The sequence below is a fragment of the Mandrillus leucophaeus genome, unplaced genomic scaffold (genome assembly GCF_000951045.1).
Source record: "Mandrillus leucophaeus isolate KB7577 unplaced genomic scaffold, Mleu.le_1.0 Scaffold720, whole genome shotgun sequence".
NCBI classification, from domain to species: Eukaryota; Metazoa; Chordata; class Mammalia; order Primates; family Cercopithecidae; genus Mandrillus; species Mandrillus leucophaeus.
The window spans coordinates 518,139-544,268 of record NW_012107809.1 but is presented as its reverse complement, the minus strand read 5'-3'; the positions used below and the strand labels follow the sequence as shown (position 1 = coordinate 544,268).

Genomic DNA, 26,130 nt, shown 5'->3' with positions numbered 1-26,130 from the left:
TGTAAAACCTGTTATGTATTGTTTGGTCACTAATTTAAAGATAAATTCAGTTGCTAGTTTATTTCCCATACTTTGTGATGTGTTTAAAATCTTATCCCAGGGATCTGACAACTACCTGTAGATGTTACGATTGGGGTTGGAAAGTGTTTTCTCTCACTGTCTGTGTCAGATAACCACTGGGGCTCACCGTCTGCATTTGTGTCCACAAGCTTTATCTTCTCTCCGACTCCTGTGGATTCACTGTCTGTGTTCTTGCCAAGTGAATTTCTTTACCTGTGTACTTGATCTCATCCCCTTTCCCTACTCTAGGGCAGTCCTTTTGCAATTTTTCTCTCCTCAGCAACCATATTTTTCCTTTTCTACTGTAACTTGATCATGTGTTCAAACCTGGCATTATTTTTCTTACCTTTACACACAACAAAAGAACTTCTTGACTCTCCTTCTGCCTTTGGTTGTTGCCTCATTCTTCCCTCCTTTGATTAGAAAACAAAAAATCTCAAAAGGACTTGTGTACCGTTTCGCGTTTTTTCTTGATCTCACTTAGGCTTTTGACTTCATTACACCACCAAAATTATTCTTACATTGTGCTTATTAGTGATGTCCATGTGGCTATGCAGTGGTCAGTTCTCAGTCTTCGTATCACTTACTAGTGTCATGATATGGTTTAATATATTTTCCTTTTTAAAGCACTTTTTAAAAAAACTTAATCTTTGGGAAACCATGCCCTCCTTATTTTATTTCTACCGTATTGGTTGCTGCTTTTCAGTTTCTTTGCTGGTTTCCCCTTTATCTCCTTGAACTACAAATATTAGTCTGTACACTGCTTTGCTTATTTATACTCACCCTCTTGATTATCTTACCTAATTTCGAGGCTTTTACATACCCTATAACTGAGTCCTGAGCTCTGGCTTCATATATCCAACTGCATCAACATCTCCGCTTAGATATCTAGTAGTCATCTTAAATTTAAGGTTTAAAATTGAGTCCTGATTTCCTACTTGACTCAAATCTCTTCTCTCTTGTTTTTGTTTTTTACAATGGAGTTGCTGTTTAAACAGCTGCATTATAACAATCTTTGAGTGGGCCCAAAAATTTGGCATCATCCTTGATGTTTTGTGATCTCATCTGCCATTGTTGATCGTTGCTGGGATTCATTAATTTATTAATGGTTGAAAAATGCCAGTATTTTACTTCTATCCTTTTTTTTCGTTAATTGGAATACCCTTTAAAGAGACATTTTAACACATCAATTATTTGGTTTCCTGTTTGTATAGGAAAGGCAAGAAAGATAATTGATTGATTCCCAGTATTTATACATATTCAAAATAATTAGGTAGTTTCCAAGGATCCTCTAAAGGCAATGAGAGACATGCTTGTGTGTATGTTTAGTATCATGAACTCATGATTTTAAATGAGCTTCAGGCTATGTTATTGTCTTTCTTGTTGTTTAAATTGCCACAGTTTTGGCCAGTGGAAACTTACTTAGGCTCGCACCTGGATCCTTCAGGCACAACCTTGCCTTTGATAGGTTTCTTGCTTTCCACAGTGACAAAATGTTCCATGTCCAGCTTGTACATTTCTGGCCCCAGAGTTCTACTTTCTTCAGCTATTTCTTCAAGGAGCTTTAATTTTGTTTAGTGGGAAACAGTATCTGATAGACCCCAATCCAAGTGCTAGCAGCACTCCATTAGTCATTGTTTCTATGTCTTCTCAGTGGATGGGGCTAAGAAATATTTTGTTGTTACTTTCTTTCTTTCAAAGATAATATACTCTATGAATTCAGTCTGATATTTATGATTCAGATTTAGTACTACAGGGTTTTAATTTAACTTGATTGTTCTTACGCCTGTATTTTCCAGCAGTCACACTGAAAATTTTGATTCTTAACAATACCAGCGTAACTAGTAAGGATAAGAATACTAACGTTAAAACCAGTGGTATAATTACCAAAAACAGTTTAATTCTCTTGGAGTTCCTTTTTTTTGCTTGTTTATAGGACATATCCCTCTAGGCAAATATGATTAAAATCAGTGAGGATAGTTCCTAACTGTATGGTTATACCACTATCTAGATGATGTGGTTAGGTTCAGTTGTTTTATTTTACTTGTGATTTTTAAGGATTACCTTTTAAAATTAATTTTGTTTTTATAATTATTATTTTATACAAATGTATATATGGTTCCACAGTCTGTGCAACAAAGTATGTGCAAAAAGTATCACTTCTGTCTTTGTCTCATATACCATATTTTCTCCATCCCTTTAAAGATTACCTTTTCCCCCTTTATTTTATGGTTTACTTGTTCTTCAATTTTTAAAATACAAGCAAAATACTTTTATTCTCTATTTCCTTAGCAGGTTAGCCTTACTTGCTTCGAGTAACAATATACTTGTGATTTGACTTGTTTTCTTAATTTCTGGGTCTCACATGCTAGGAAATATGCTCTCTGAGGGTAGGGATTTTTGTTTCTTTTGTCTTGCTCTGTTCCCACCATTGGTCCATAATAGATAGTCAGGAAATATTTTTGTGAATAATTGCATTGTGCATTCATGGTGTTTTATCTCAATGCAAATTAAAATTTGTTAAAACAGAAGCCATTACTAAATACTCTAATTAAGAGTGACAGGATACCAAAGAACTCACACTAGTATTGTAAAAGTTTGTTTTCTATTGTGTAATAATCTTTTCTAGTAACTTGTGAAAAGTTTCTTACACAAAGTTAGAAAATGTTGTTTGTCAATTAACAACCACTGAATGTCTGTTTTTCTCATCAATCACGTGAATAGTATTTTCCCCAACACTTATCTGTTAACTCTATGTGTATGTATTCTTATGTATATGGATTTGTGAAGGTGATTCAATAAAGATTTTAAAATCTAATAGTGCATGGTGAATGTTTAAATGAATGAAGTATGTGTTGTGGGAATAGAGAGTATTTGGGAACTTTTTTGTTTTTAACTTAAGTTCAGGAGTACATGTGCAGGATGTGCAGATTTGTTACATTGTTAAATGTGTGTCATGGGGGTTTGTTGTGCAGATTATTTCATCATCCAGGTATTAAGCCTAATATCCACTAGTTACTTTTCCTGATCTTCTCCCTCTTTTTACCCCCTACCCTCTGGGAGGCTCCATGTGCTTTGTTCCCCTCCATGTGTCCATGTGTTCTCATCATTTAGCTCCCACTTATAAGTGAGAACATACAGTATTTGGTTTTCTGTTCCTGTGTTAGTTTGCTAAGGATAGTGGCCTCCAGTTTCATCCATGTCCCTGCAAAAGACATGATCTTGTTCTTTTTATGGCTGCATAGTATTCCATGGTGAAATGTACCACATTTTGTTTATCCAGTTTATCATTGATGGGCATTTAGGTTGATTCCATGTCTTTACTATTGTGAATTGTACTGCAGTGAACATACATAGGCATGTGTCTTTAAAATGATAGATATGATTTATATTCCTTTGGGTATATACCCAGTAATGAGATACACGAGTTTGAATGGTACTTCTGCCTCTAGGTCTTTGAGGAATGGCCACACTCTCTTCCACGATGGTTGAACTAATTTACACTCCCATCAACAGTGTAAAAGTATTCCTTTTTCTCTACAACCTCTCCAGCATCTGTTATTTTTTGACTTTTAATAATAGCCATTCTGACTGGTGTGAGATGGTATCTCATTGTGGTTTTGATTTGCATTTCTCTTATGATCAATGATGTTGAGCTTTTTTCATATGCTCATTGGCCATATGTATGTCTTATTTTGAGAAGTGTCTGTTCATGTCCTTTGCCCACTTTTTAATAGGGTTGTTTGTTTTATTCTTGTAAATTTAAGTTGTATTGGGAACTTTTCGTACTTTCCACTCAATGTTGCTGTGAACTTAACAAGCCTGTGAACCTAAAACTGCTCTAGAAAATAAAGTCTCTGAATCCATGGCATGTTTACAACATTATAGTGATGTCGGTTGGATTTGTGCTATGTGCCTTATATGTAAAATTGTTGCATTTGTATATGATGTCATTTATGTTAGCTGGACATGCAAAAATTGTTATTTTTCTTCTGTTAGTATTAACGTGAAAAAAGTAAATGGAAAATCCCAGAAACAGAACTGTCTATGTTTATGGTTAGCTTGAACCGTGGGAAAATATTGATGTCCTACCATGTTTCAGTTGTATAAAGATAGCATTGCAGGTTGTTGGCAATATTAAAGTTATTTCAATAAGTCATGCTTGAGTAATGAGTTAAGATTTAGAGAATGAAACTCAGTTCTGACCTTTCACCTTATATCAAAAATAAACTAGATATATTAAAAAATTGATAAATGTGAAACTGTACCAAAATTAGAAGAAAATAGGTGATTACTTAATAGAACTTGTTGGAACCTCTGATAAGAACCTGTCAGTTCCCTTAATGTAGTCTTATCAAACCTTGATTCTTTAATATTAGTAGTGGAGGAAGAATCTGATGAGAGGAACTGCTCAAGTCATAGCTTTGACTCTTACTTCCAGATATCTTGCTTCTCTGTGTGAGGGGCCTCACTATTTGCTGCTGCAGTTGCCTGACTAGTTTGTGTGTGTGTGTGTGTGTGTACGCGCATGTGCGTGCACATGCTCTTGTGTGCTTGCACTTCTGTGCACTCTTTTTTTCTGATTTTCCGATGTCATATCCCTTTCCTTTTGCTTCCTACAAAACTGAAACAAATTTTGGATGACTTTATATCCCTTCATCTTTAGAAAAAGGGTGCGTAGACTTAAAAATATGCAGTTGGATAATCTGGTTTATCATATCAGTTTACCAGTTTGGTTTCGTGGTTTCTTATAATTCTCTGTCTATTGCATTGTTTCCCTGTGTCAAAAACCATCTTTGCTTATTACTGGTCATTAAATGATTCCAGATCCTGTATACTAGACCTAAGAGATGGGGACTAGCAAGCTAGAGTTTTATTTGATTGTATTTTAGGATGATTTTGGCTGCAAGTAATAGAATACCTGAATTCAAGTGGCTTGAACAATAGGAGTTTAATATTTGAAAATGCATTATCGTAAGTCAGGGGCTAAATGGTTTTAAGGTTCGTACACAGTCTCAGTGATGTGTAGGTCTCTGTGTTAGCTTTTCTTTCATTGGCTTTCTACTCATGGTTGGACATGGCTGCAGTAGCTCCAAGTGTTATATTCTCCTATGATAACATCAGAACTTAGGAGATTGGAGGAATGCTGTTCTTCTTTCATCTCTGTCTCTCTTTCTCTGTTTTATTAGAGAGGACACTGACAGATTCCCATATGTAAAATAAGTATGGAGTAAACTGTTTACATGCGAAATACAAATAGTTAATATAAGTTTGAGAATTTATAATCTTAAAATTATAATAAATTCATATCAAAACGTATTACATTTTATTTTTCAAATGGTACATATATATATATATATATGAATGATAAAGCTTGTGAAAATGTCTTGACGTAGGTACTCATAATACCGGTGTGGGGAGGGGGTGAAATTGGCCGGGCCAGGGCTCTCTTTCCTGATTATCTGCAGTCAGAGGTGTGGGACTTGGAGGAGGGGGCTGGGGCCACAGCCGCATCTTGATCAGGCTTTCTCCAGCCCTCCATCAGCCTCACCAGATCTCCATTCTTTGCTATGAGAGCCAACACATAAGACCCCGTCTCCCTGCTTGCCAGTCCTAGACCTGTTGGAGCATAAAGCCCTTCCTCCCCAGGTCTGAATACGTGGGGCTCTGCTTTGGCACTGCCCCACAGACGCCACAGCCTCTTCATTCTGTTTCTGTTGTTTTGTTTATAACAACTATACTTTGCACACATGAAAATAAATAAATAAAAGTTGTTCCAGAAGGCAACTTGACTCTGTGTATCAAAAGCCTTATAATCGTATGTCTGTCTCTTTCTAAGAACCTATCCAAAGGAAATCAGAAGTTGGCAAAAATATATATACAGGGATCTTTCTTTATAATCAGGAAAATTTTTATATGCCGTAAACATTCCATAATAGGGATGTTGTAGGTGAAAAAAATTCCATTCTAGTTTACAAAAGCAAAAAGGAAATGTGTTGGGTCACATAGCTGAACAATCTAGAATTGTTCAGGTATGATTGGATTCTTGTGCTCAAACACCTGTCATCAAAATTCTGCCACTTTCTCTCAGCTTTGCATTCTTTACTGGCCATATTCTCAGGCTCGTTCTCCCTGTGTATCTCTCAACAGCTCTAGGTCAAATCGTGCTAGTTTTCTGTGGCCACAGCAGAGAGAGCTTATTTTTTCCAGGTGTTCCAATGAAAGTGCTAAGTGGGATTCATATTGGTTCTAATTGTTTTGACATGGTCACATGCCTACCTCCAGCCCCTCCCTGTGGCCACAGGAACAGGGATAGTCTTATTGGCTAGGCTTCCTCAATTCAAACATACATCTCCACAGAGGGGAGGAACTGGGAGACTGTGACATGATTGTAAAAAGAAGTAGTGTTCAAAATGATGGCCTTGTATTTGGCCAGGCACAGTGGCTTATGCCTGAAATCCTGGTATTTTTTGGGAGACTGAGTTGGGAGGATTGCTTGAACCCAAGAGTTCGAGACTAGCCTAGGCACATAGTGAGATGTTGTCTCTATAAAATTTTTTTTAACCCCTCCCGAAAACTTCATTTAATAAGGCAGTTTATTTTAGAATGTTTTCCACTAAAATTGCTTAAAATTAGAATGTTTTAGTGCTAAAAGAGGCAGTCTTTAGTATTCTGGAAATGCCTTCATTTTCTGACGTTGTGGGATACATTACGTATTACTAATTCTGTAGTTTTTTTTTAAAAGAAAATTGTAATTAATATTGCAGTGAACATTACTAGTCTTGGGATTATTGGGTAACAAAGGGCTAGTGACTTCTCAGAAACCAAGTCTTTGGTTGATAGAAGATACTTGTTAGCTTCCTTGAGAAGTAAAAATGAGGAGAACTACAGAAAAATGAATATTCAGTGGTGATGATAGGTAAGGCACACCCTAGTGAACTGACACGGTACATACAATGTAGTCATTTTGTGTCTTTGTAGAAGATTATTTTTTCTTCAATCTTAATCTTCCAATCTCACTTTTTACGGATTTAGGATAGAATTGCTTTTCTTTTTATTTAGATAGTCTCTTATTTTTCCTAATCAATCCTATTACACAGTAAGTCTTGACAAATTAATTTTCATACATTATATTTTGAGTTTTATTAATATTATCCATATTTATAGTCAGAGTTATTCTCTGAATGCTGAGTGCCACAAAGCTTTCTCATGATTATCGGTGTCTGTGTTCATTCAAAATATTTCTAAAAGTAGCAACTCCAGAATTTACTTTGGCATAATCTGTTTTACGGTCTAAATTATTGACCTTTATTCTGTCTCACAGTCCTGTATGTATTTTAACATAGTTAAGTAGTAAAATTATTTTATTGGTGACTAAATGAACTATATAACTCATCATTAAAACGATAAGTACTAATATAAAGTTTGTTTTTCAGTGAAAACTATGTGTGGTTTATTATATTTATGTATAATGAAATAAAGGCCCTATAGTGGTTATGAAATTGGTATCCAGCTTCTCTTTCCAAAGAAAGTGGTAGTAACCTCTAATCTGTGCTTTAGGAACAGTTCTGATACAGTTTTAGGTCTGCTTCCTGTGTCTCACTCTGAAATGCCTCCGTCTTGCTTCAGGGTCTTTATTGTTGAATTTGTGTATGTGTGTGTTAACTTAAGCAGGTGCTCACAGTTTAATGTGTAAATATTGTATTTCCTCCTTGGCTCCTCCTCTTATCTTCCTGACGGCCCATCCCATCCCCTGTTCATTATCGGTGTTACTGCTTGTGATTTTTCCCCTGTAGCATTCTTTATGTTCATAAAATCATATGTAAACGTATACATATGATTTTTAAAATTTTTGCTTTATAAAAATATTAATCAAATTGAATACTTAAGATGTTTTGATGAAGAATATTTCTAAATTGCATTTTATAAATACAATATAGCTTTCTTTTAAGCGCTTATAGGTACTCACTAAACAGTGAAAGTAAGCGTAACACACAGTATTCTCAGTGATGGATACTAGAAATAATTACCCGACCCTCCGTATAACACATAATCTTATCTGCAATATATTTCCACTGCTAGTGCTTTACAACTTAATTAGAGCTCTAGTATCAAAAAGAACCAGTGACAGCTATTTCATGTTTTAAGCATTCAGACTAATTGTAGTCTTTACGTTTTTATGACATGAAACAGCTTTCAGTTGATTCTGTTGAAATTAAAAGCTTCTTAAATATATAATTTTTGTCTTACTGTATTCTCTTATCTATAAAAGCTGCATACCTATGGTACAATCTACACACTCCTGTTCTAGATATAAATTTTGATTTCTCTCTTAAACCATGAATTCAGATTGGAAGAAGCATTATGGCTTGAATGTGTTCCCCAAAATTTGTGTGTTGGAAGCTTAATCCACAATGCAACAGTGTTGGGTGGTGGGGACTCATGAGAGGTGCTTAGACTATGAGGGGATTAGTGCCGCAATAAAAAGGGCCTGTGGGAGTGGGTGCTCTCTTATGCCCTTTAGCCTTCTGCTATATGAGGATGTAGTAAGAAGGCACTCACCAGATGATGCTGGTGCCTTGATTTGGACTTCCCAGCCTCCAGAACTGTGAGAAAAATAAACTTATGTTCTTTATAAATAATCAGCCAGTCTCAGTTATTCTGTTATAGCAGCACTAAATGGACTAAGACAAGCTGTTCTTTTGATAGAATGCCTCCTCTGGTGTTACCCTGTGACTCTGGGATGCTTGATCCAGTTCTGTGTTCTTCGGAGTTACCAAGCAGCGCCTTGGTGGATCCAAGTAACATTAGGCTAGAAGTTAAGAGAGAGTATGAAAATGTACATTAGAAGCTTTTATAGGTTTGTTGTTCTTTTTTTAAAAAATGTATCAGGTCAGCTGTAATAGCTTCTAATCAGCATGAAAAAAATTCCAGAGTGATCAAACTCAACTGATGTAATTTTATTAAATATCAGATAGCTATATTGTAAGCTTTTCTTTTTTATTAAGGGTAAATGGATATACCTGCTTTTACATTTTGCCCTGATGGTGTCGTAATTTGTCAAATGTTTCTTACTGGTGGGCAGTTTGAATAGTCATAAAATTTTTATTCATAATATTGCAATGAAAACTCTTGAACTTTTTATACAGTTATGTGAGCATTACTGTAGAATAAATTCTGAAAAGTAGAAATTCTTGGTTAAAGGCAATGAGCATTTAACATTTTGATTGATATTGCTAAATTTGCCCCCCACAAAGGTTACACTGGTTTGTACTCCCACAGACGTATGAATGTGCCATTTCCCACACAAAGTCCCATCTTTTCAACTCAGGGAAACTGCCTGGCACTGTTGGGTTCCCTCTTCTTGCACCTTTTCCTGGAAATTCTCTCCAGGAACTCATTTAGGTCAGTCATACGGCACAGATCTCTCAGGGATCACTGTTCTTTGTTGCCTTGTGTTCAGTGTCTTGAAAACTGTTATTTGTATATTGTGTCTGTTTTTTAGTTGTTTTTTGAGGGCCCGGGGGTATGGTAAATCCGGTCCCTGTAACCTCATCTTTGCTGGAAATGCACATTCTGACTTATTAAATTTTAGCAAATAAAACACAGAAGGAGATTTTTTTCATTCGTTAAATCTGAAATGCTTACCCCTACTTAAAGTGAATATTAACACGAATATTAACATTAATTCCAGTGACTTGCTATATATATTATTGATGTAATGGTGATTGGATATAATGTTAACTTACGTGATTGTGTGAGTATTGATCATGTCTAAGTAATGGATGGCAAGAAACACTCAATTGGGTATTTAGGTATGCAGAGTTCTGGCATCAGAGGCCAAAGCCTAATGGTAGATTTTGGCTGGATCATGGTGGGAGGCGAAAGGACTTCTTACATGACGGCGGCAAGAGAAAATGAGGAAGATGCAAAAGCAGAAACCCCTGATAAGACCAAGACCATCAGATCTTGTGAGACTTACTACCATGAGAACACTATGGGGGAAACAGCCCCATGATTCCAATTATCTCCCACCAGGTCCCTCCCACAACAGGTGGGAATTACGGGAGTACAATTCAAAATGAGATTTGGGTGGGGACACATCCAAACCATATCAGAGGATAAGATCAAGGTTATTAAAACAAGGAATGTCTTAGTAGTAACCTCTGTCTGTATACAAATTACAGTGTCTTGGGTTGTGAGTCTCAATCCAGATTTGGTATTGCTGTTCTTTGTAGATTTAATTCTTAGATCAGTGATTATCAGCTGGTGTTTGTAGTACCTCACACTGTCTTCATTCATGTCCAGGAAATCATACAGAATATGCAAATCAAGGTAAAAATTCAGCTCATTATTTTGAAAAATAAATGATTTACAATAAAATTAAAATAGTTGACATTGAATATCGACTAATGTACCAAACACTTTTTTTTTGCACTTCATGTAAAATAAAGAACTTAATCCTCATAACCCTTTGAAGGTGACCATTTTGCAGCTGAGAATACTGAAGTACAGAGAGTCAAGTAACTTACTACAGTCATAAAACAAAAAGGAGATTTGGGATATCTGTGTAGTCTAGACCAAGTCTGTGCTCTCAAACACTGTGCTGTTTGATATAACAATTTTAAGATGAAGAGAGAAACATGGGCAGTTCATGCTTTATTAACGTGTTATCACATCTAAGAGTTTAGGAATCCGTGCATTTTTACAGAACATCCAGGTGAGCATGGTGGTGAAGAACTTAGACTTTAGAATTCTTTAAAATTACTTCCAGAATTGGGTCTCCTTTTGAATAGCTCTATGAAATAGAATACATTGCTGACTCTCTCTTAGGCTTAGTTTTTTCATCTTTAAAAGTGGCAGTAGGCTGGGCATGGTGGCTCATGCCTGTAATCCCAGCACTTTGGGAGGCTGAGGGAGGCAGATCACAAGGTCAGGAGATCGAGACCATCCTGGCTAACACGGTGAAATCCCGTCTCTACAAAAAAATAACAAATACAAAAAATTAGCTGGGTGTGGTGGCATGCACTTGTAATCCCAGCTACTCGGGAGGCTGAGGCAAGAGAATGGCCTGAACCCAGGAGGCGGAGCTTGCAGTGAGCCAAGATTGCACCACTGCACTCCAGCCTGGGCGACAGAGTGAGACTGTCTCAAAAAAAAAAAAAAAAAAAGGGCGGGGGGAATAATAGTGGTACTTTTCTTGTGGATTTTTTCCGCTGAGACATTATACTAAGCTAGTTTAGTAGTATTTTCAAGACCTTGCAATTGTTTATGAAGAACCCATCTGTTTTAACTGACTCACATATCAGACCTTGGACATTGTATTGTTTTGATGACAGGTGTCATTTGAGAAAGTCTGCTTACATTGTCAGTAAAGAAACTGTGGTTTTCTGCTCCATCCCTGTTATGTAGTTTGTTTCAGGATATCTGAAATGGGTGTATTGGGCAAACTTACATAAATGTCTGTTATTCCCCAAAACATGTATTAAACCTTCCAGTATAATCAGGGTAATGCTCATTTATTCATGTTTTAAACTTTGACAGTAACTCAACACCAACATATAAAAACCACTCAAAGTATTTTTGTCTAACACTTGCATACACTGTGTATGCATTTTAATTTAATCTTTGTAACCTTATATAGTAGGCAATTTTATTTTCCTCATTCTACAGAAGAGAAATATGGGGCTAATGAGCAGTTAAGTGCTTGCAAATGTCTTATAGTAAGTAGTGGAGTCAAGTTTTGAGTATATGTCAGACTCAAGTCTGCATGCCTAACTATGATGATAAATCACCTCTCCTGAGTATTGAGGTCTTAAAATTATGTATTTAAAAATAGAAGGGGAAACAGACTTATATCATGGAAATCAGGATAAAAATTGTGCAAAACAGGCCTCCCGAGGAATTAAAAGTAGAAAGTCACCAAGAACGGAGGCAGTTCTTTGTGCTATGTCTTTCCCTGTGGTCACCTCTGTTCTCTTTCATTATTTTCTCTCTCTGCATATTTATTGGCTTCCTCTGTTTGCCTTACCACCTAGCCCATCTTGACTACTCATAAAATGGTACATTCAACATCAGTGTGTTTATCACCCTAAAAGTCCAGAGCTGTGGCCAAGTCGTCCAGTTTTTCATAATCTCAGTATAATTTCCTGTGAGGAGAATCCTGTCATCCTGGCATAGGCTCAGGGTTGTTTTCCTCTAGGTGAGGTGTCTGTCTGTCCTTTGATCAGATAGCTGTGGCTGTGGATGGTAGATTGAGAGGGGGTGACTAGACACACACAGGGATGTACACTAATGCTGGTGAGTATTTGTGTGGGAAAAGGGTATGGCCTGAATAGAGCCCCAGAACGTGCCTATAATAACAACGTATATCAGATTTTATTAAAGTGCTGTCATAAAAATAACAGCACAAATACAACATTGAAGTTACAGGTGTGAGAAACTGAAATCAGTTTATTATGTGAAAACTAACTTCCCCAAACTGGATATGTAAAGCATTACTTTCAGTGGTACTAGAAGAGTTTATTTAAAAGAATCGTCTGAGTGAATCTTTTAAAAAGAATATTTGTCATTTATTTGCTGAGCACTCCCTTATGTACCTTGTCAATTTAGGATTCCCTATAGTAGGTTTGCATATAATTGGATGTATTTACCAGGGAACGCTATATTATTTGCCATATATTATTTGAAGACTCACTTCGTTGAATTTCAGATCCTATTTTCAGATTTCTCAATTCATGAATTGCAAATAAGAAGTATTTGTCTTTTGACAAATGAATACAAAGAAGGAGTATTTGTCTTTTGTGTATGCATTTTCAGTTATTGGTGACTGTTTTAAAAATTTCTCTAGTTAGCCTACTTCATTGCTGAAATGAGGAGGGGTTTTTAACAGAGTTTTGGAAAAGTCTGAGCAGTCAGAATTATATGCTTTTTTCTTCTTTCGGATATTGGGAAAAGGTTCCATAGAACCTGATGATGTTTAGTGTGTTTGGTTCATTTAAACATTTTCCAAACAAAAATATTTCTAAGTATACTGGTTTCTAGTCACATTCTGTGATCAGCATGTTGAAGATGTGTAAGATACAGAATATACTTTTATTTCATGTGGTTTGTTACGAGTTATTGTGATACCCTGGAGTCATACTTCTCATTTTAAAACAGAAGTAGTTTTAGATGGTAATTCCAGGGAAAATACAATTCATTGTGTTTATTCAATTTTCACCGAACTTTCTTAGGAATAGATAGTTCTTTTATACCAGATGAGCTATAGGTATCTTCAAAAGTATAAAAAACTTTAAAAAAAAAAAAAAAAAAAAAAGTCTTTTATTTTGTTAAGTTTGTTTGGCATATATCCATAAACTCATTCCGGCTTTTCTAAAATAGTTACGTGGCTAGAATGCCACATCTAGTCATGTGGAAATTTGCTTATTTTCTGAAACATATTGATCCTGAAATCACAGAACTCCACATTTAGATTGTTTATGTTCATGTAGTGAGGATACTTTTTTAGGACATTGTCTTTAATATATATTACATAAGTGAAACAGTTGCCATTTGTTCCAACTGATTGGACCATTTCCAAGACAGATTTCCTCCCTGCTCAGTCCATTATTACGATTTTCAGTCTAGAATTTCTTTCCAGCTCTTGGACCTTTTCCAAGATAGAGACAATTTCTGAGCATCTCTTTGGTAGTGATTTTTCCAAGTGTCGCTACTGGATTTTGAAGGTGTCAGTCAAGAAGAGTTGGATGACAGGAGGACTTGGAGCAATCAGGCAGCCCCCTTAAATATAACTTAAGGCAGCATTTAGTATAAAGGAATAAGGCACTATTTAAAGAAGACAACAGATTATATAGATTTTTCAGATTAGTACTTTTCAAACTTTTGATGATGAAGGACCAGATTTTTAATTTCCAGTATATATGTACAGGGTGGACAAGGTGAGCGTATTTATCACATGCTTAACCCAGATGCTGTGAAAGTGTTTTCTGATTGCCATAATGCTGACGCTACTCTGCTGACCACATGTTCAACAGTGTTGTTGATCCTAGAACATTATTTCTTTATTTTGCTCCCAGGGTTGCTGAGCCTCAGAAAAGTTAAATGGTTTGCTCAATATTATACAGCTGTTAAAATTTTCTTTTTCAGTTTCAGTAGAGAGCAACTCTACTCAGGCACAATTTGGTCTGTTGTCTGAAGGTGGTGTTCATTGCTAGTGTAAAAGTCAGAAAAATATGCCTCTGGCATTTTTAACTGTGGGGAATTTTCAATTTCTGCATTGTGGACTTCTGAAATATTTTACGTGATCTTACAGTTTTGGAACAATAAAAAAACAAAAAGGATACCACGTAAAATAATGAAACAAGAAAAATCAGAAACATTGAGGTAGAAAAAGCATAAACAATTTAAAAACTATTAGTTTCACATAATTAGAGTAAAGGGTACATATGAGGAAAGTATCAAGAGATAAGGCCTAGAAGATTCTCAGAGATAAGATTAGTAAATGGTGTTAAATCATAAAAAGAAGTTTGCTTTTTATTGTTAGACAATGGGAAACGGTTAAAAAGTAATATAGAACAGGTTAGTTTTTAACAAAGATAATTTTAATACTTTCTATATTTTTTTTTAAGAGACAGGTTCTTGCCTTGTTGCCCAGGTTGGAGTGCAGTGGTGCAATCATAGCTCACTGCAGCCTCAAATTCCTGGGCTCAAGTAATTCTCCTGCCTCAGCCTATCTCTCTATATATTTTAAAGTAAGACTAATATAAGGTATACTTCAGTTTTGTAAAGTATGCTTTAGCTCTAAACACCATAATCAAATGTCTTTGAATTAAAAGTAGTAGCTTAAAAAAGGCAGGAGAACATAGAAATATGATGCAGTAATTGGGAAGATTGTTCTGTTTTCAAACATCCCTGTCACCAAGTATTTGGTAAAAATGAATGCAGTGATATTGAGGCAGTATATTATGCTGTTGAATATAACCAAATGACTTGCGTTGGACTCTCAGCTCTGATATTCGTTATTTTTTCAATCTTGGGCAAATTGCTTAGCCTCTTGGGCCTTGGTTTCTCATCTATAGAATGAAGAAAAATAATACTTTCCTTATAGGACTGTCGTAAAGTTAAATGACTTTCTCTGTATTGACAGATATACAGTGGTCCCTTGGTGTCTATGGGGGATTAGTTTCAGGACTCCCTCTTACCCGTGGATACCAAAATCCATGGATACTTAAATCCCATATATAAAATGTTTCAGTATTTGGATGTAACCTACAGACATCCTCCCATATACTTTAAATTGTCTCTAGATTACTTATAGTACTTAATACAGTGTAAATGTTATGTAAATAGTTGTTATATTGTTTAGGGAATAATGATTTTTAAAACTCTGTACATGTTCAATACAGACACAGCCATCCGTTTTCTCCCCTAATATTCTCAATCCCATGAATACTTATAGTACTTAATACAGTGTAAATGTTATGTAAATAGTTGTTATATTGTTTAGGGAATAATGATTTTTAAAACTCTGTACATGTTCAATACAGACACAGCCATCCGTTTTCTCCCCTAATATTCTCAATCCCATGAATACTGAACCCACAGATATGGAGGGGGTGACTGTAGACATCTATTTGTTATATAACTTAGAATAATATCTGGTAAATAATAAACATTGAATTAAGTACTTTTACTGCTGCTGCTGCTGGTGGTGGTGGTATGATTAGTAGCAGAAGACATTTCATTAAATACATTTTACAAACATATATGAATAATGTGACTACAATACCAAAAATTTACCAGTTACTGTTTGAAAATAGCCACCCACTGGATATCAGATTTTATTTTTTTCTCCAGTTATCAAGAGTAAGGTAGTGAATTTATATTTATCTTAGTGTTTTCTCTTCTATAGTTCATCAGAGAAGATATGAAATATAAAGATGCTACTAATAAACACAGCCATCTGCACAGAGAAGATAAACATATAACAATTGAAGATTTGTGGAAACGATGGAAAACATCAGAAGGTAAGACTGCCTTCGTGATCTGGCTCCCTCCCCTTCTGCACATCTAGCCTGCTTAGTTGTTGTTAACTCACTTATGCGTATGTTTTTACCAAAAAAATCAAAATAACATTTTTGTGAGGATATTTAAATTTTAGTAAATAATTTTCCCTTCTTGTTTTTGAAAGATGATTTTTGTCTTTCTGAGAGTTATTAAGCATCAGGCTGTTCTCATATAATTATAGTAGAATAAACAAGATAATGCATGTCTGAGAGCCTAAAGTTGTAAAGCATTATTTCAGCTGTTACATGACATTATTATAAAAGGTTTAGCAAATAAATATACGGAAACACAAAGTTTTCTGTTTAGTTGTGGAGAATAGTTCCTAATGTTTTTAGGAGGCTATTACTGTTCAGCTTTTTCTTAAGTAAATCCTTTACGACGTCTCATAATAGTTGCATGATAAAATTGGATAATTGGTATTTTATTCCCTTTTCTACTGTGAAGTTCTCAAGCTGTATTATGGACAGTAATTGTTTAGTACAAGAAAAGTCTGTGATCTAAAAATCTCAACTTGGTTCCTAATACTAGGCAGTTACTAAAATAAAAAAAAAATTTACAAGTCCACTAAGCTTACATTTTTTTTTGCAGTAACTCAACTAAAATTCCTTCTTTCTAATGCTTCTGTTCTTTCATGAAAGTCAGCAATTATATTGTAAGCATATATTTTTCTCTGAATAATTAAATGAAATTAAAGGGACAGATTACCAATTAAGAGTGTAAAGAAATAATAAAGTTTACTTGAGTCATTATGATAACATTTAAAAGTGGGAAAATAAAACTGTCCCACCAATGCTCAGTGTTTTTCTTAGTGTAAAAGATGGTAGATAGCTTGCTTACATGTTTTTCTGTTGAAATATACTTGGGTTAGGGGAAGAAAGAAGAAAACAATTAAGGACTTAAAAGAAAAATATATAGACTTAAAAAACCTCTCCATTTCTCTTCCCTACACCATTTAAAAATAACATGAGCTTGGATAGGAATAGGAATAAACAAATACCAGTTTCATGAAGAAAAGTGAAAATGGTGGGGAACTCAGCAACAAACTTACCTTATTGACATGATATGGCTCAGCAATCCATAGATACTAAGAAGGGAGGTGGAGATCTATTACAGAGTCTATTGCTATTAGTATTTTTTTAAGGATTAAAATATGTAATACATTGATTGGAACCCACTTGACTATGTTTGAATGAAGAAAAAAAATATTTGACCACTTAGCTTTGTACTACCTTTATTCAGCCACCATCATCTCTTGCCTGGATAATTGTGGCAACCTAATTTATCTCCCTGCGTTTGTGCTCTGCTGTAGTCTCTTCTTCACCTAGCAGAGTACTCTAAAATGTAAATTAGATCTGCCCATTACCCTGTAGTAGCTCAGAGTAATAGTCCAAATCTTTACAAAGACCTGTAAGCCTCTACATGTTCTGCCTTCTACTTCCACCTCTCTCTCATCTCTTACCTCTTCTCTTCCATCCATCTCTCTTGCTCACTGTGCTCCATTCATTCTGGACCTGTTGCTATTCCACAAATGCAGGAATGCACACTTCCTCGTGGCTAATTCCATCACCTCCTTTGTTGAAGTCTTTATGAAGGGCTGTGCTCTCAGTGAAACCTCTCTGGCCACCCTGTTTAACATTGCTAACCTCCCCTTTTACTCATTTTTTTTTTTTTTTTTCTGGTACTCGATCTTTCTTACTCAGCTTCACACTTTCCTTTTCCCCTATCATGTATCACCTTCTAAGATACTATATAATTGGCTTATTCATTATATATATCTCTCCCTTCTCTCTCTGCCTCACCCCCAAGAATAAGTTTTATAGAGCAGGGGAACTTTGTGTGTTTTGTTTATTAATGTATCCTAAATAAAGAGGACTCTATTCTTAAACTCCTTTTTGTTTTCCCACCCTAGTGACTTTGGTGAGATCTTTTGTGATCTATGAGAATGTTTGTTTGCTTGTTTTTTTTTATTTTTCATTTTTTATTTTAGGCTAAGGCCTTTTCAAGCTGAATGACCTCTTAAACCTTTTTCCCTAGGCTTTCACCTTAATCTGAGATCTGACCATTATGATAATGAGGGATTTCCCCAGTTCAAACAGTTGGCCTAAGTTATCTCCTCTCTGCTTCCTTTTCTCTAAGCCCCAGTTGGCTATGTAACCTTACAGAGCCTGGGAGAAGTAGTCTCAGGACTCCTACTAATGCAGCTGTATGGGATGAAAGAGAGAGGAGTCAAGTAATAATAAACTTTCACTAGAAGTTTTATAATGACCTAGTTGATTTTTCTCAACCCATGTCAGACTCTATTTATTAAAGGGGTCATATAAGGGTTGGGCATTGTTGCTATAGCACTGATTTTTAGAACACTCAGGCTCCAGGAGGAGTCCCAGGGACAGGGCATGTTGAGTGTGCAGGGCTCTGCTTTTATCTGTTATATTTAGTTTCTGTTTAAAATTTATCTTGAGAAACGAAAAGTAGTTCTTCTGAAAAAGTTTGAAAACTGCAGATTAGAATGTACACCTAACAATAACAGGTAATTCAAGGTTGTTTACTTGAATATATACAAAAACGTATGGGTGTGTATGTATATAACACACACACACACACACGTGCAAATATATGCATTCATTCTTTGCTCATCATTGTTGTGTCTCCCGTGCCTAGCGCAGTGCATTCACTTAGTATTCAATAGTGAATATTCACTTTGATATTCAGTAAATCATTGTTGAATGAATGAAAGTGTAATGCCTGATAAGTATTGGATGCTCAGTAATTCAGTTGGTCAAATGTTTTGAGTACAGGCGTTTCTGTTATAAGACATTACGTGCATTTCTTAAAAATTTTTGTTTTTTAAAATTATGAACTTAAAAATGACAGTTTAGGGGAAAAATGGGACTGAAGGAGACTATTCAAAACCTTGTTAGCCATAGCATTAACAGTAGTAATAAAAATACTAGTACAGGCCAGGTGCGGTGGCTCATGCCTGTAATCCCAGCACTTTGGGAGGCCGAGGCGAGCAGATCACCTGAGGTCAGGAGTTCAAGACCAGCCTGGCCAACATGGCAAAACCCTGTCTCTACTAAAAATACAAAAATTAACCAGACTTGGTGGCACGCTCCTGTAATCCCAGCTGCTAGGGAGGCTGAGGCAGCAGAATCACTTGAACCCGGGAGTGCGCTACTATACTCCATCTCAAAAAACATATGTATATACTAGTACGACTAAAAAGAATTTTAAATTCCTAATCAATACATACTATATAGTAGATGGAGGAATTTACATTAAAAATAATGAAGATAACTTTATAGAAAGATGGATGGGGCATTCTAGTAGAGTTGAGGTTGCTAAAAAATGAAGACAAGGGCAAAGTGCATGAAGGTGAGAACCGAGCAACAAGCATTTCCAAGACAGAGGCTCTGGCCAAATTGAGCAAAGATGAAGAAGGAGGGTAAGTGGAAGCTCCTGTTTGTAGCTTGCTGTATTGGCAGTTAGTATACTTTGCATCCATTTGATATTACTTGGTGATGTGAAATGAAACCGTGTTTGGAAAAGTCACATATGAAATGATATGACTTTTGCATTGACGTGACCCCTGATTACTAGTGGCACATAAACTAATTTATGTTACAGAAGCACATGCAGCAAATAGACTGTATCTATTAGGTGCTAAATGAGCATTGCATTGGATCCTGGGGATTAATGATGAGTTAAACGTGGATCTGGGGTATACAGAGCAAATTGTTGAGTAGGAAAGACAAAGAAAAAAATAATTACACTATAAGGTGATATGTACAATAATAGCAGTAAATTTAGGGTATGGAGGTAGCTCACCGGAGGGAGTGATTAGTTCACTATTATACACAGAAGATAGCGTTTGGGATGGGCTCTGAAGGTTGACCCAGGAGTTCTAGAAGGAGACAAGAAGTAGAACATAAATGGTAGCTCCTCCATGGCATCTTTTTCTTTTTTTCTTGAAATATACAGGGTCTTGCTCTGTCACCCAGGCCAGAGTGCAGTGGTGTGATCATACCTCACTGCAGTCTCAAATTCCTGGGCTCAAGTGAACCACTGGAGTAGTTGAGACTGTCGGCGTGCACGACCACTCCTGGCTTATTTTTTGTTTTTTGTTGGGATGAGATCTTACTATGTTGCCCAGTCTGGTTTCCAGCTCCTGGCCTCAAGCAGCTCTCCTGTCTTGGCCTCGTAAAGCGCTAGGATTACAGATGAGAGTCACCACACCCAGCCTCCTTCTTTAGTTACCTGAAAATTTGCTAGAAGTGAAAGTGGAGGTGGCATGCTATAGGGAGTATGTAGGCTTTCAAACTGTACCGCTTTAAATTCTGGCTCTTCTATTTATGAACAGTGAGACATTGGACAGATTTTGAAAATTCACTTATAAAATGTAATTCTTGTGTGACATAAATGCGTAATGTAGTAAAAGTACCTGGTGTAATTTCTGGCAGCACCTGTTAGGCACGTAGTAAAGGTTGATTCTCTCATTCAGTAATAATGTGAAATAAACTGAAAAATTCAGCCATATTCAAAGTTTTATACTGTTTTTGACTTGGTCTCACAATATTTAGAAAATGAACAGACTAAGCTATATATGTACCATTGTTGTGTGCAAACTCTGGACAGTGAAATGTACCCAAAATCTTTCTGGAATGTTGTCAACTGTGGAAAAGTAAAATTATTTTATGCAGAAGTTGATCCTGACCTCAAATAGAATTTCAACAGTGACTTTAATGCTCTGTGTGTGTGTGTGTGTGTGTGTGTGTGTGTGTGTGTAGAGAGAATGCTTGGTCAAGTTGCACATGGCAACTGTCTAATGCAAATGAAAGCCATTTAAAAACTAGTATTAGATTTCAGATAGATTTTGATAAACTAGATACGTTGTGAGAATTACTGAATGTACTTAAATAGTAGCCAGATACCTAATGCAGGAAAATATAGATAGAAAATTATTGGTTATATACAAGATTTAGGAACTGTAATAGATAAAAAACTGATTAAGTAATATACTGTTTTTAAAATGAAAAGTCACTGGGTTAGTTATTATAACATGTGACAACCATGAGGTAATCTTTCCATCCTGTTCAGCACAAATCTTAACCTACCTAAGGTCGCTGTTTAATTTTGGGCTTTACAAATTGAATTGGCATTTGGAAATTTTAGAGAATATTTATTTATTTATTTTTAAGGATTAAAAATTTAAAGGAACTGAAATAGTCTGAGAGAAGAAAGATACAGGCACTTAATAGTGGTTATATTCAAGAGTATCTAAAGGCTAGCCAGAGATTAAATGACCAAGAGTATTTTCTTTTTGTTTAGGACAGCGAAAATATAAATATTTTATAAAAGAAAATATAAAGAAAAAAAATTCTGACCATAGATATAAAATTCCTAAAAGTAAGGGAAGTTATAAATATTTAAAAAATATATAGAACCTTTATATCCATAAGATTTTTCTTCTGGATGTGAAAGTATAAAGGGATTTCTAAGTGTTGATAAAATCCAGCAGCTCTTTAAAGTGTATGATGTTGGTTACAATGAGACTGGAATAAAAAAAATTGTAAATAGAAAAGTGTGTATTGTTTAACATTATCAGAAGAGTAACTCAAAACAAAAGCTTTGCAGATAATAAGGTAGTGTTACCTTTGTGGCATCCATCAACAAAATATTTATTTGTATATTTACAACATGCATCACACTCATTAGTAGAAAATAAGGAAGTATGAGAGACAACCTTTCTCCTCCAGGAGCTTAACAATGTTTTGCATGTATGCAGATGAAATGTTAAATAGCAATTCAAGAAGGTTTGATTAAATACTATGTAAATGACATGATTGTAGGAATCTAAGAGAATGGACAGATTTATTACAGGGAAGGCTTCATTAGGGAGATGGCTCTTCAACAGGACTTTGAAAGATAAAATTTTCATAGAAATAAGAAAGAGAGGGATATACAAGTTAGCACATTAAAATGAGTCTAGATGTAAATGCTAAATCCTTCAATAAGCATAATTTATACAAGAGATAATACATTTTTAGTGTATGTGAGATAATAATAAACACTTAAAATTTTGTCATTTGCTCTTAACATGTGGTGTGTAACCATCTTGTGTCTTAGTTCTGTCATCTGTTAAATGGGAGTAAAAGTTGTCTACCGCATAGTAAGTGATGAACAGATATCTGTTATTACTGTTTTTGTAAGGTAAATCTGACCATGGCACATTTATGGGATATTGCAGACTCATATTGCTGGAAGAGGCAGCTGAGTTGGAGAATACTGGGAGATTGAGTCAGAAAAAGAGACCAGACTATAGTGAGTCTCTGTGTAAATCTGATGAGCAGCTCCAAGAGTGGCAAGTATGATTCCACTCATATTCCAGTGTTTACCAGTCCATAGTGATTCCCTGGAGCACTGTATTAAGGAAGCTTGGTCTGTATCTGTCTTGATAGCAAAAAAGGATATTATTTTAGCAATTATCTATTAGCAATATTTTACTGTGTGGGAGGTGGTAGTGTACTTTAGCGTTTTATCATCATTGTAAGAGCTACTATAGCTTCTTGCTTTAGAAGGCCTGGTAATGTAGAAGAGTTATAAAAAGACAAATTCACTGTTGGCAGGAACATTAGCATTGAGTTGAATATAATGTGGCTTTGAGTGGGAAGAATGAAACGTGAATTCTGAGCAGTGTCTTAAAGGAAGATTTGGGTTAACTTTTCCCTTGTGTTTAGAATGAATTGCAGTTTTTTTCTCCCTGTGATTTTTGGATCCACTGGGCTTGGAGGGGAGTTTATTTAACTGATTCACACAGGAAAAATTTTTTAGTAAATACTTATGAGAAAGTCCTTGTCCTAGGTTCAAAAGATACACAGATGAAGAATATGTTCTCTGTCCTCCACCTGTCTACAGTCCGTTGGAGAAAGATCTTTTAACAAGTAATTAAGGGATGTGCTACTGAGATTATGTAGAAGGCACTGTGAGATAATAAGAAGAAAAGCATGTCCATCCACCTGCAGAAGTAAAGCCAGACGAGCTGCATCAAGGGACATTTACTTTTCCTCTCTTGTCACCCCTTCAGTGAGAGACACTGTGCTAGATTAATAGCTAGGAGGATAATTGTACTTAATATAGCGCATTGAAAAAACTCAAGGCTGTTAATATGCTACAAATACCTGTGCTATTTTAGTAAATCAGGTTTTAACACTTTTCAGCTTTCCTACAGTGCTTTTATCTTTAGGAGAAGCTCTTGTTATAGCCATAGTGGAGGGATTGAGTTTTAATTGTTCACAGAAAGGAGCTTATGCAAGGGAAGGCCCATTCTTGAGGTAGAGTGTAGTTTCAGAATAACAGATGTCATCATTTCTACCACTAACAAAAGGTCTTTAATAGTCCAAGTTTCTTCTGTGAAGAGAATAGGTGACACCAGTATGTTGCTCATTCGCTCTGTCAACCAGCATTTAAGGGATTTTAACATGGGTTTGCTAGAAAAATAGTGTAAGTCTTTCTTGATTAATTTACAAATTTGGCAAACACTGTTCTGTATTAATCATTAGTTAGAATGGATTTTTGTACTTCATACAGAGTTTGCGCCCTTTTCCCTTTATTATCAAATAGCTTTCTTTTTATCATAAAATTATCCAAATGAGTTCAGAGCACTCACAGTAAGTTGCTGATTGCTCTTAATCATGATCTTATGTTGCCTTTTTAGTTTCTATTACCTTCACTTCAAATCTACCCATCAGGGCTGTTTCGGTTTTATTAATTTTCCTCTTTTTCTCTTTCTCTTTCTGTTTTATTATTGTCAGCTCTTCCTCTTTTACTTAAGTACACTTGAGTTTTGGAGATTTTGGATCATTGCATATACTGATTTGCTGGGATTAATTCTGTCTTTTTAGTTTGTGGAAGATACTTAACTTTGAGACAATCCTGCCTTCTTTACATAGATTGTTCTTGGTTTTATTCTGAAGTAGAGACTCCCTCAGAAGAACATGCAGAGACCAACTACCTATCACATCTCTCTGTCCTGTAGAAAACTTGACAATTCTATTCTGTAGGAACACGTGAAATAAATGTTTTGAGCCTTGTTTTTTCTCACATAACAAGTTTTCCAGTATATAATTCAACATATGAAGCTTTTCTTGTGATTTAAGGAGATACTATTCTAAGATTGTTGGTGAGTTTGCCTTATGGTTTTCTATACACCTGAATTATTCTACGTTTCTTCTCTGCTGTGTTCACAGACTCAAGGGATACCTCAAGGTTGGAGTACAGTAACAGAACCTTCTGCAGAAGGTAAAAATGAGGGCTGTCCGCTTTTCACTGTGATGGACTATCTAGAAAACAGTAGCCTTTTTTGGACATCATATTGTCCTTTCTACCCTTTTCCTGGTAGTTGGAAAACAGTTGCGTATGCATATGTGTTACATTTTCCTTTATCCGTCTTTGTTTTGGGAAAGGGGTGGGAAGGAGGGACTCAGGAAATAGTTTTAGATTTTCAAATATATATTATTGCGGGAGAGTCACTATATTAAATTCTACTTTATGTGGAACAAATATTTTATTCCCACTGCTTTTGAATAAGGGACTTGTTTGTTGAGTATGACATTGTCTTCAAAGATGGTCAGTTAAATTTTTTTTTCTTTTCAAACAAATCTTACGCTTACTTGAGTCTTTTCCCCCCATTTAACTGAATGTTACTTAGCATTTTAGTAGCAACCGTAATAGAAATAATGTAAATTACAAATATTAATACAATGAAAACTAAAACTTTCCAAGGTATTAGCCAGCCCTTTCAATTTGAATATGACCTTTGCTCTTTCTAAAAATTCTAAACATTTCTATGATTCTGATATGTGTATTTATGTATATATTACATACATAAATATATAGCTCAGGGGAAATGAATGATAAAAAATAGAATAAATCACTTAGCATCACTTAGCATGTTTTTGTATCTTAAAAACCGTTTCACTCTCTGGATGGTTACTCTGCATAGAATAGAACTAATAAAGCTTATATCTTTCTATCTTTCTCATCTCATCTGGTTTTATATTTTAAAGATAAGAACCTCTTCAATAAAAGGTCCTCAGAAAGCATTCTTCCAGCCCTTGGATAATCTTCTGTTTCTCCCACTCTTTGCATCAACATTAATTCTTTCAGGATGCTGAAAATAATAGATCATTTAGATACTTTTGATTTCAGTGTTTTAATCAGATAATTACTTACTAGTTTGAAATTAAGCATCTAGATCAGTCTGACAAAATGAAACAGAATGGCAGTTTTCATAGAAGGAAATTTATAATTTTTATTTCCATCAACTTTTCTTACCAAGTAATCAGCTTAAAAAATGCAAAACAGGTGTTTATCACTAGGAGATTATAGTTACATAAGGGCAATGTTCTAAAATCAAACAGAGATTTGTGATTCCCTCATGTAAAGGTATAATAATTCAAGTCATATAAATTGAGAGTTCACTAAAAGAAGGAAAGGGAGAGAGTAGCCTTGGGGAATACTGGCATTAAGGCAAAGGCAAAGAATTGGTGAATGAAATCAGTAATGGCCATCGGAGACATGGAGGGAGAATCAGGAAGGCACAGTGTCAGCATTTAGAGAGGGGAGTGTTTTCAGGGAGGGACAGACGGTTATATAGTAGGGCGCATAGACTTGCCATATTGCAAAGTGTCTGCCAAGAGTCCTCCTGAAGAATTCTTCATTTAGGTCTCAGTAGTAAGAATAGATGTACTGCTGAGCAGACGTTTTGTGTTTATATCGTGAATGCTGTGACTGATTTTGTTTCCTTCTTTGTCTGCCTTTTGTAACTGTTATTAAGGATCTCATATATTTTGTAAGTGCCTTTAACGGAGCTTCACTTTATCTTTCTGGTCCAGCGACATCTTTCATCTTTTATTCTCTTTGCATTGTATGCATCTTCGTAAGTGATTTATTTTCTCCCTTTTCCTCCTCCCCCACCCCTCTCCTCCAACAAGTGGGGGTTAGAGA

The 26,130-nt window shown here is 35.5% G+C and overlaps 1 protein-coding gene across 1 annotated transcript in view; it reads left to right on the top strand.

The window, feature by feature from the left end:
• Nucleotides 1-26,130, top strand: part of STIM2 (stromal interaction molecule 2) — a 178,652-nt gene that overhangs the window by 81,250 nt on the left and 71,272 nt on the right. Inside the window, exon 4 of the mRNA XM_011965342.1 lies at nt 15,974-16,088. Coding sequence (XP_011820732.1) covers nt 15,974-16,088 — 115 coding nt within the window. The remainder of the gene's footprint in view (nt 1-15,973; nt 16,089-26,130) is intronic.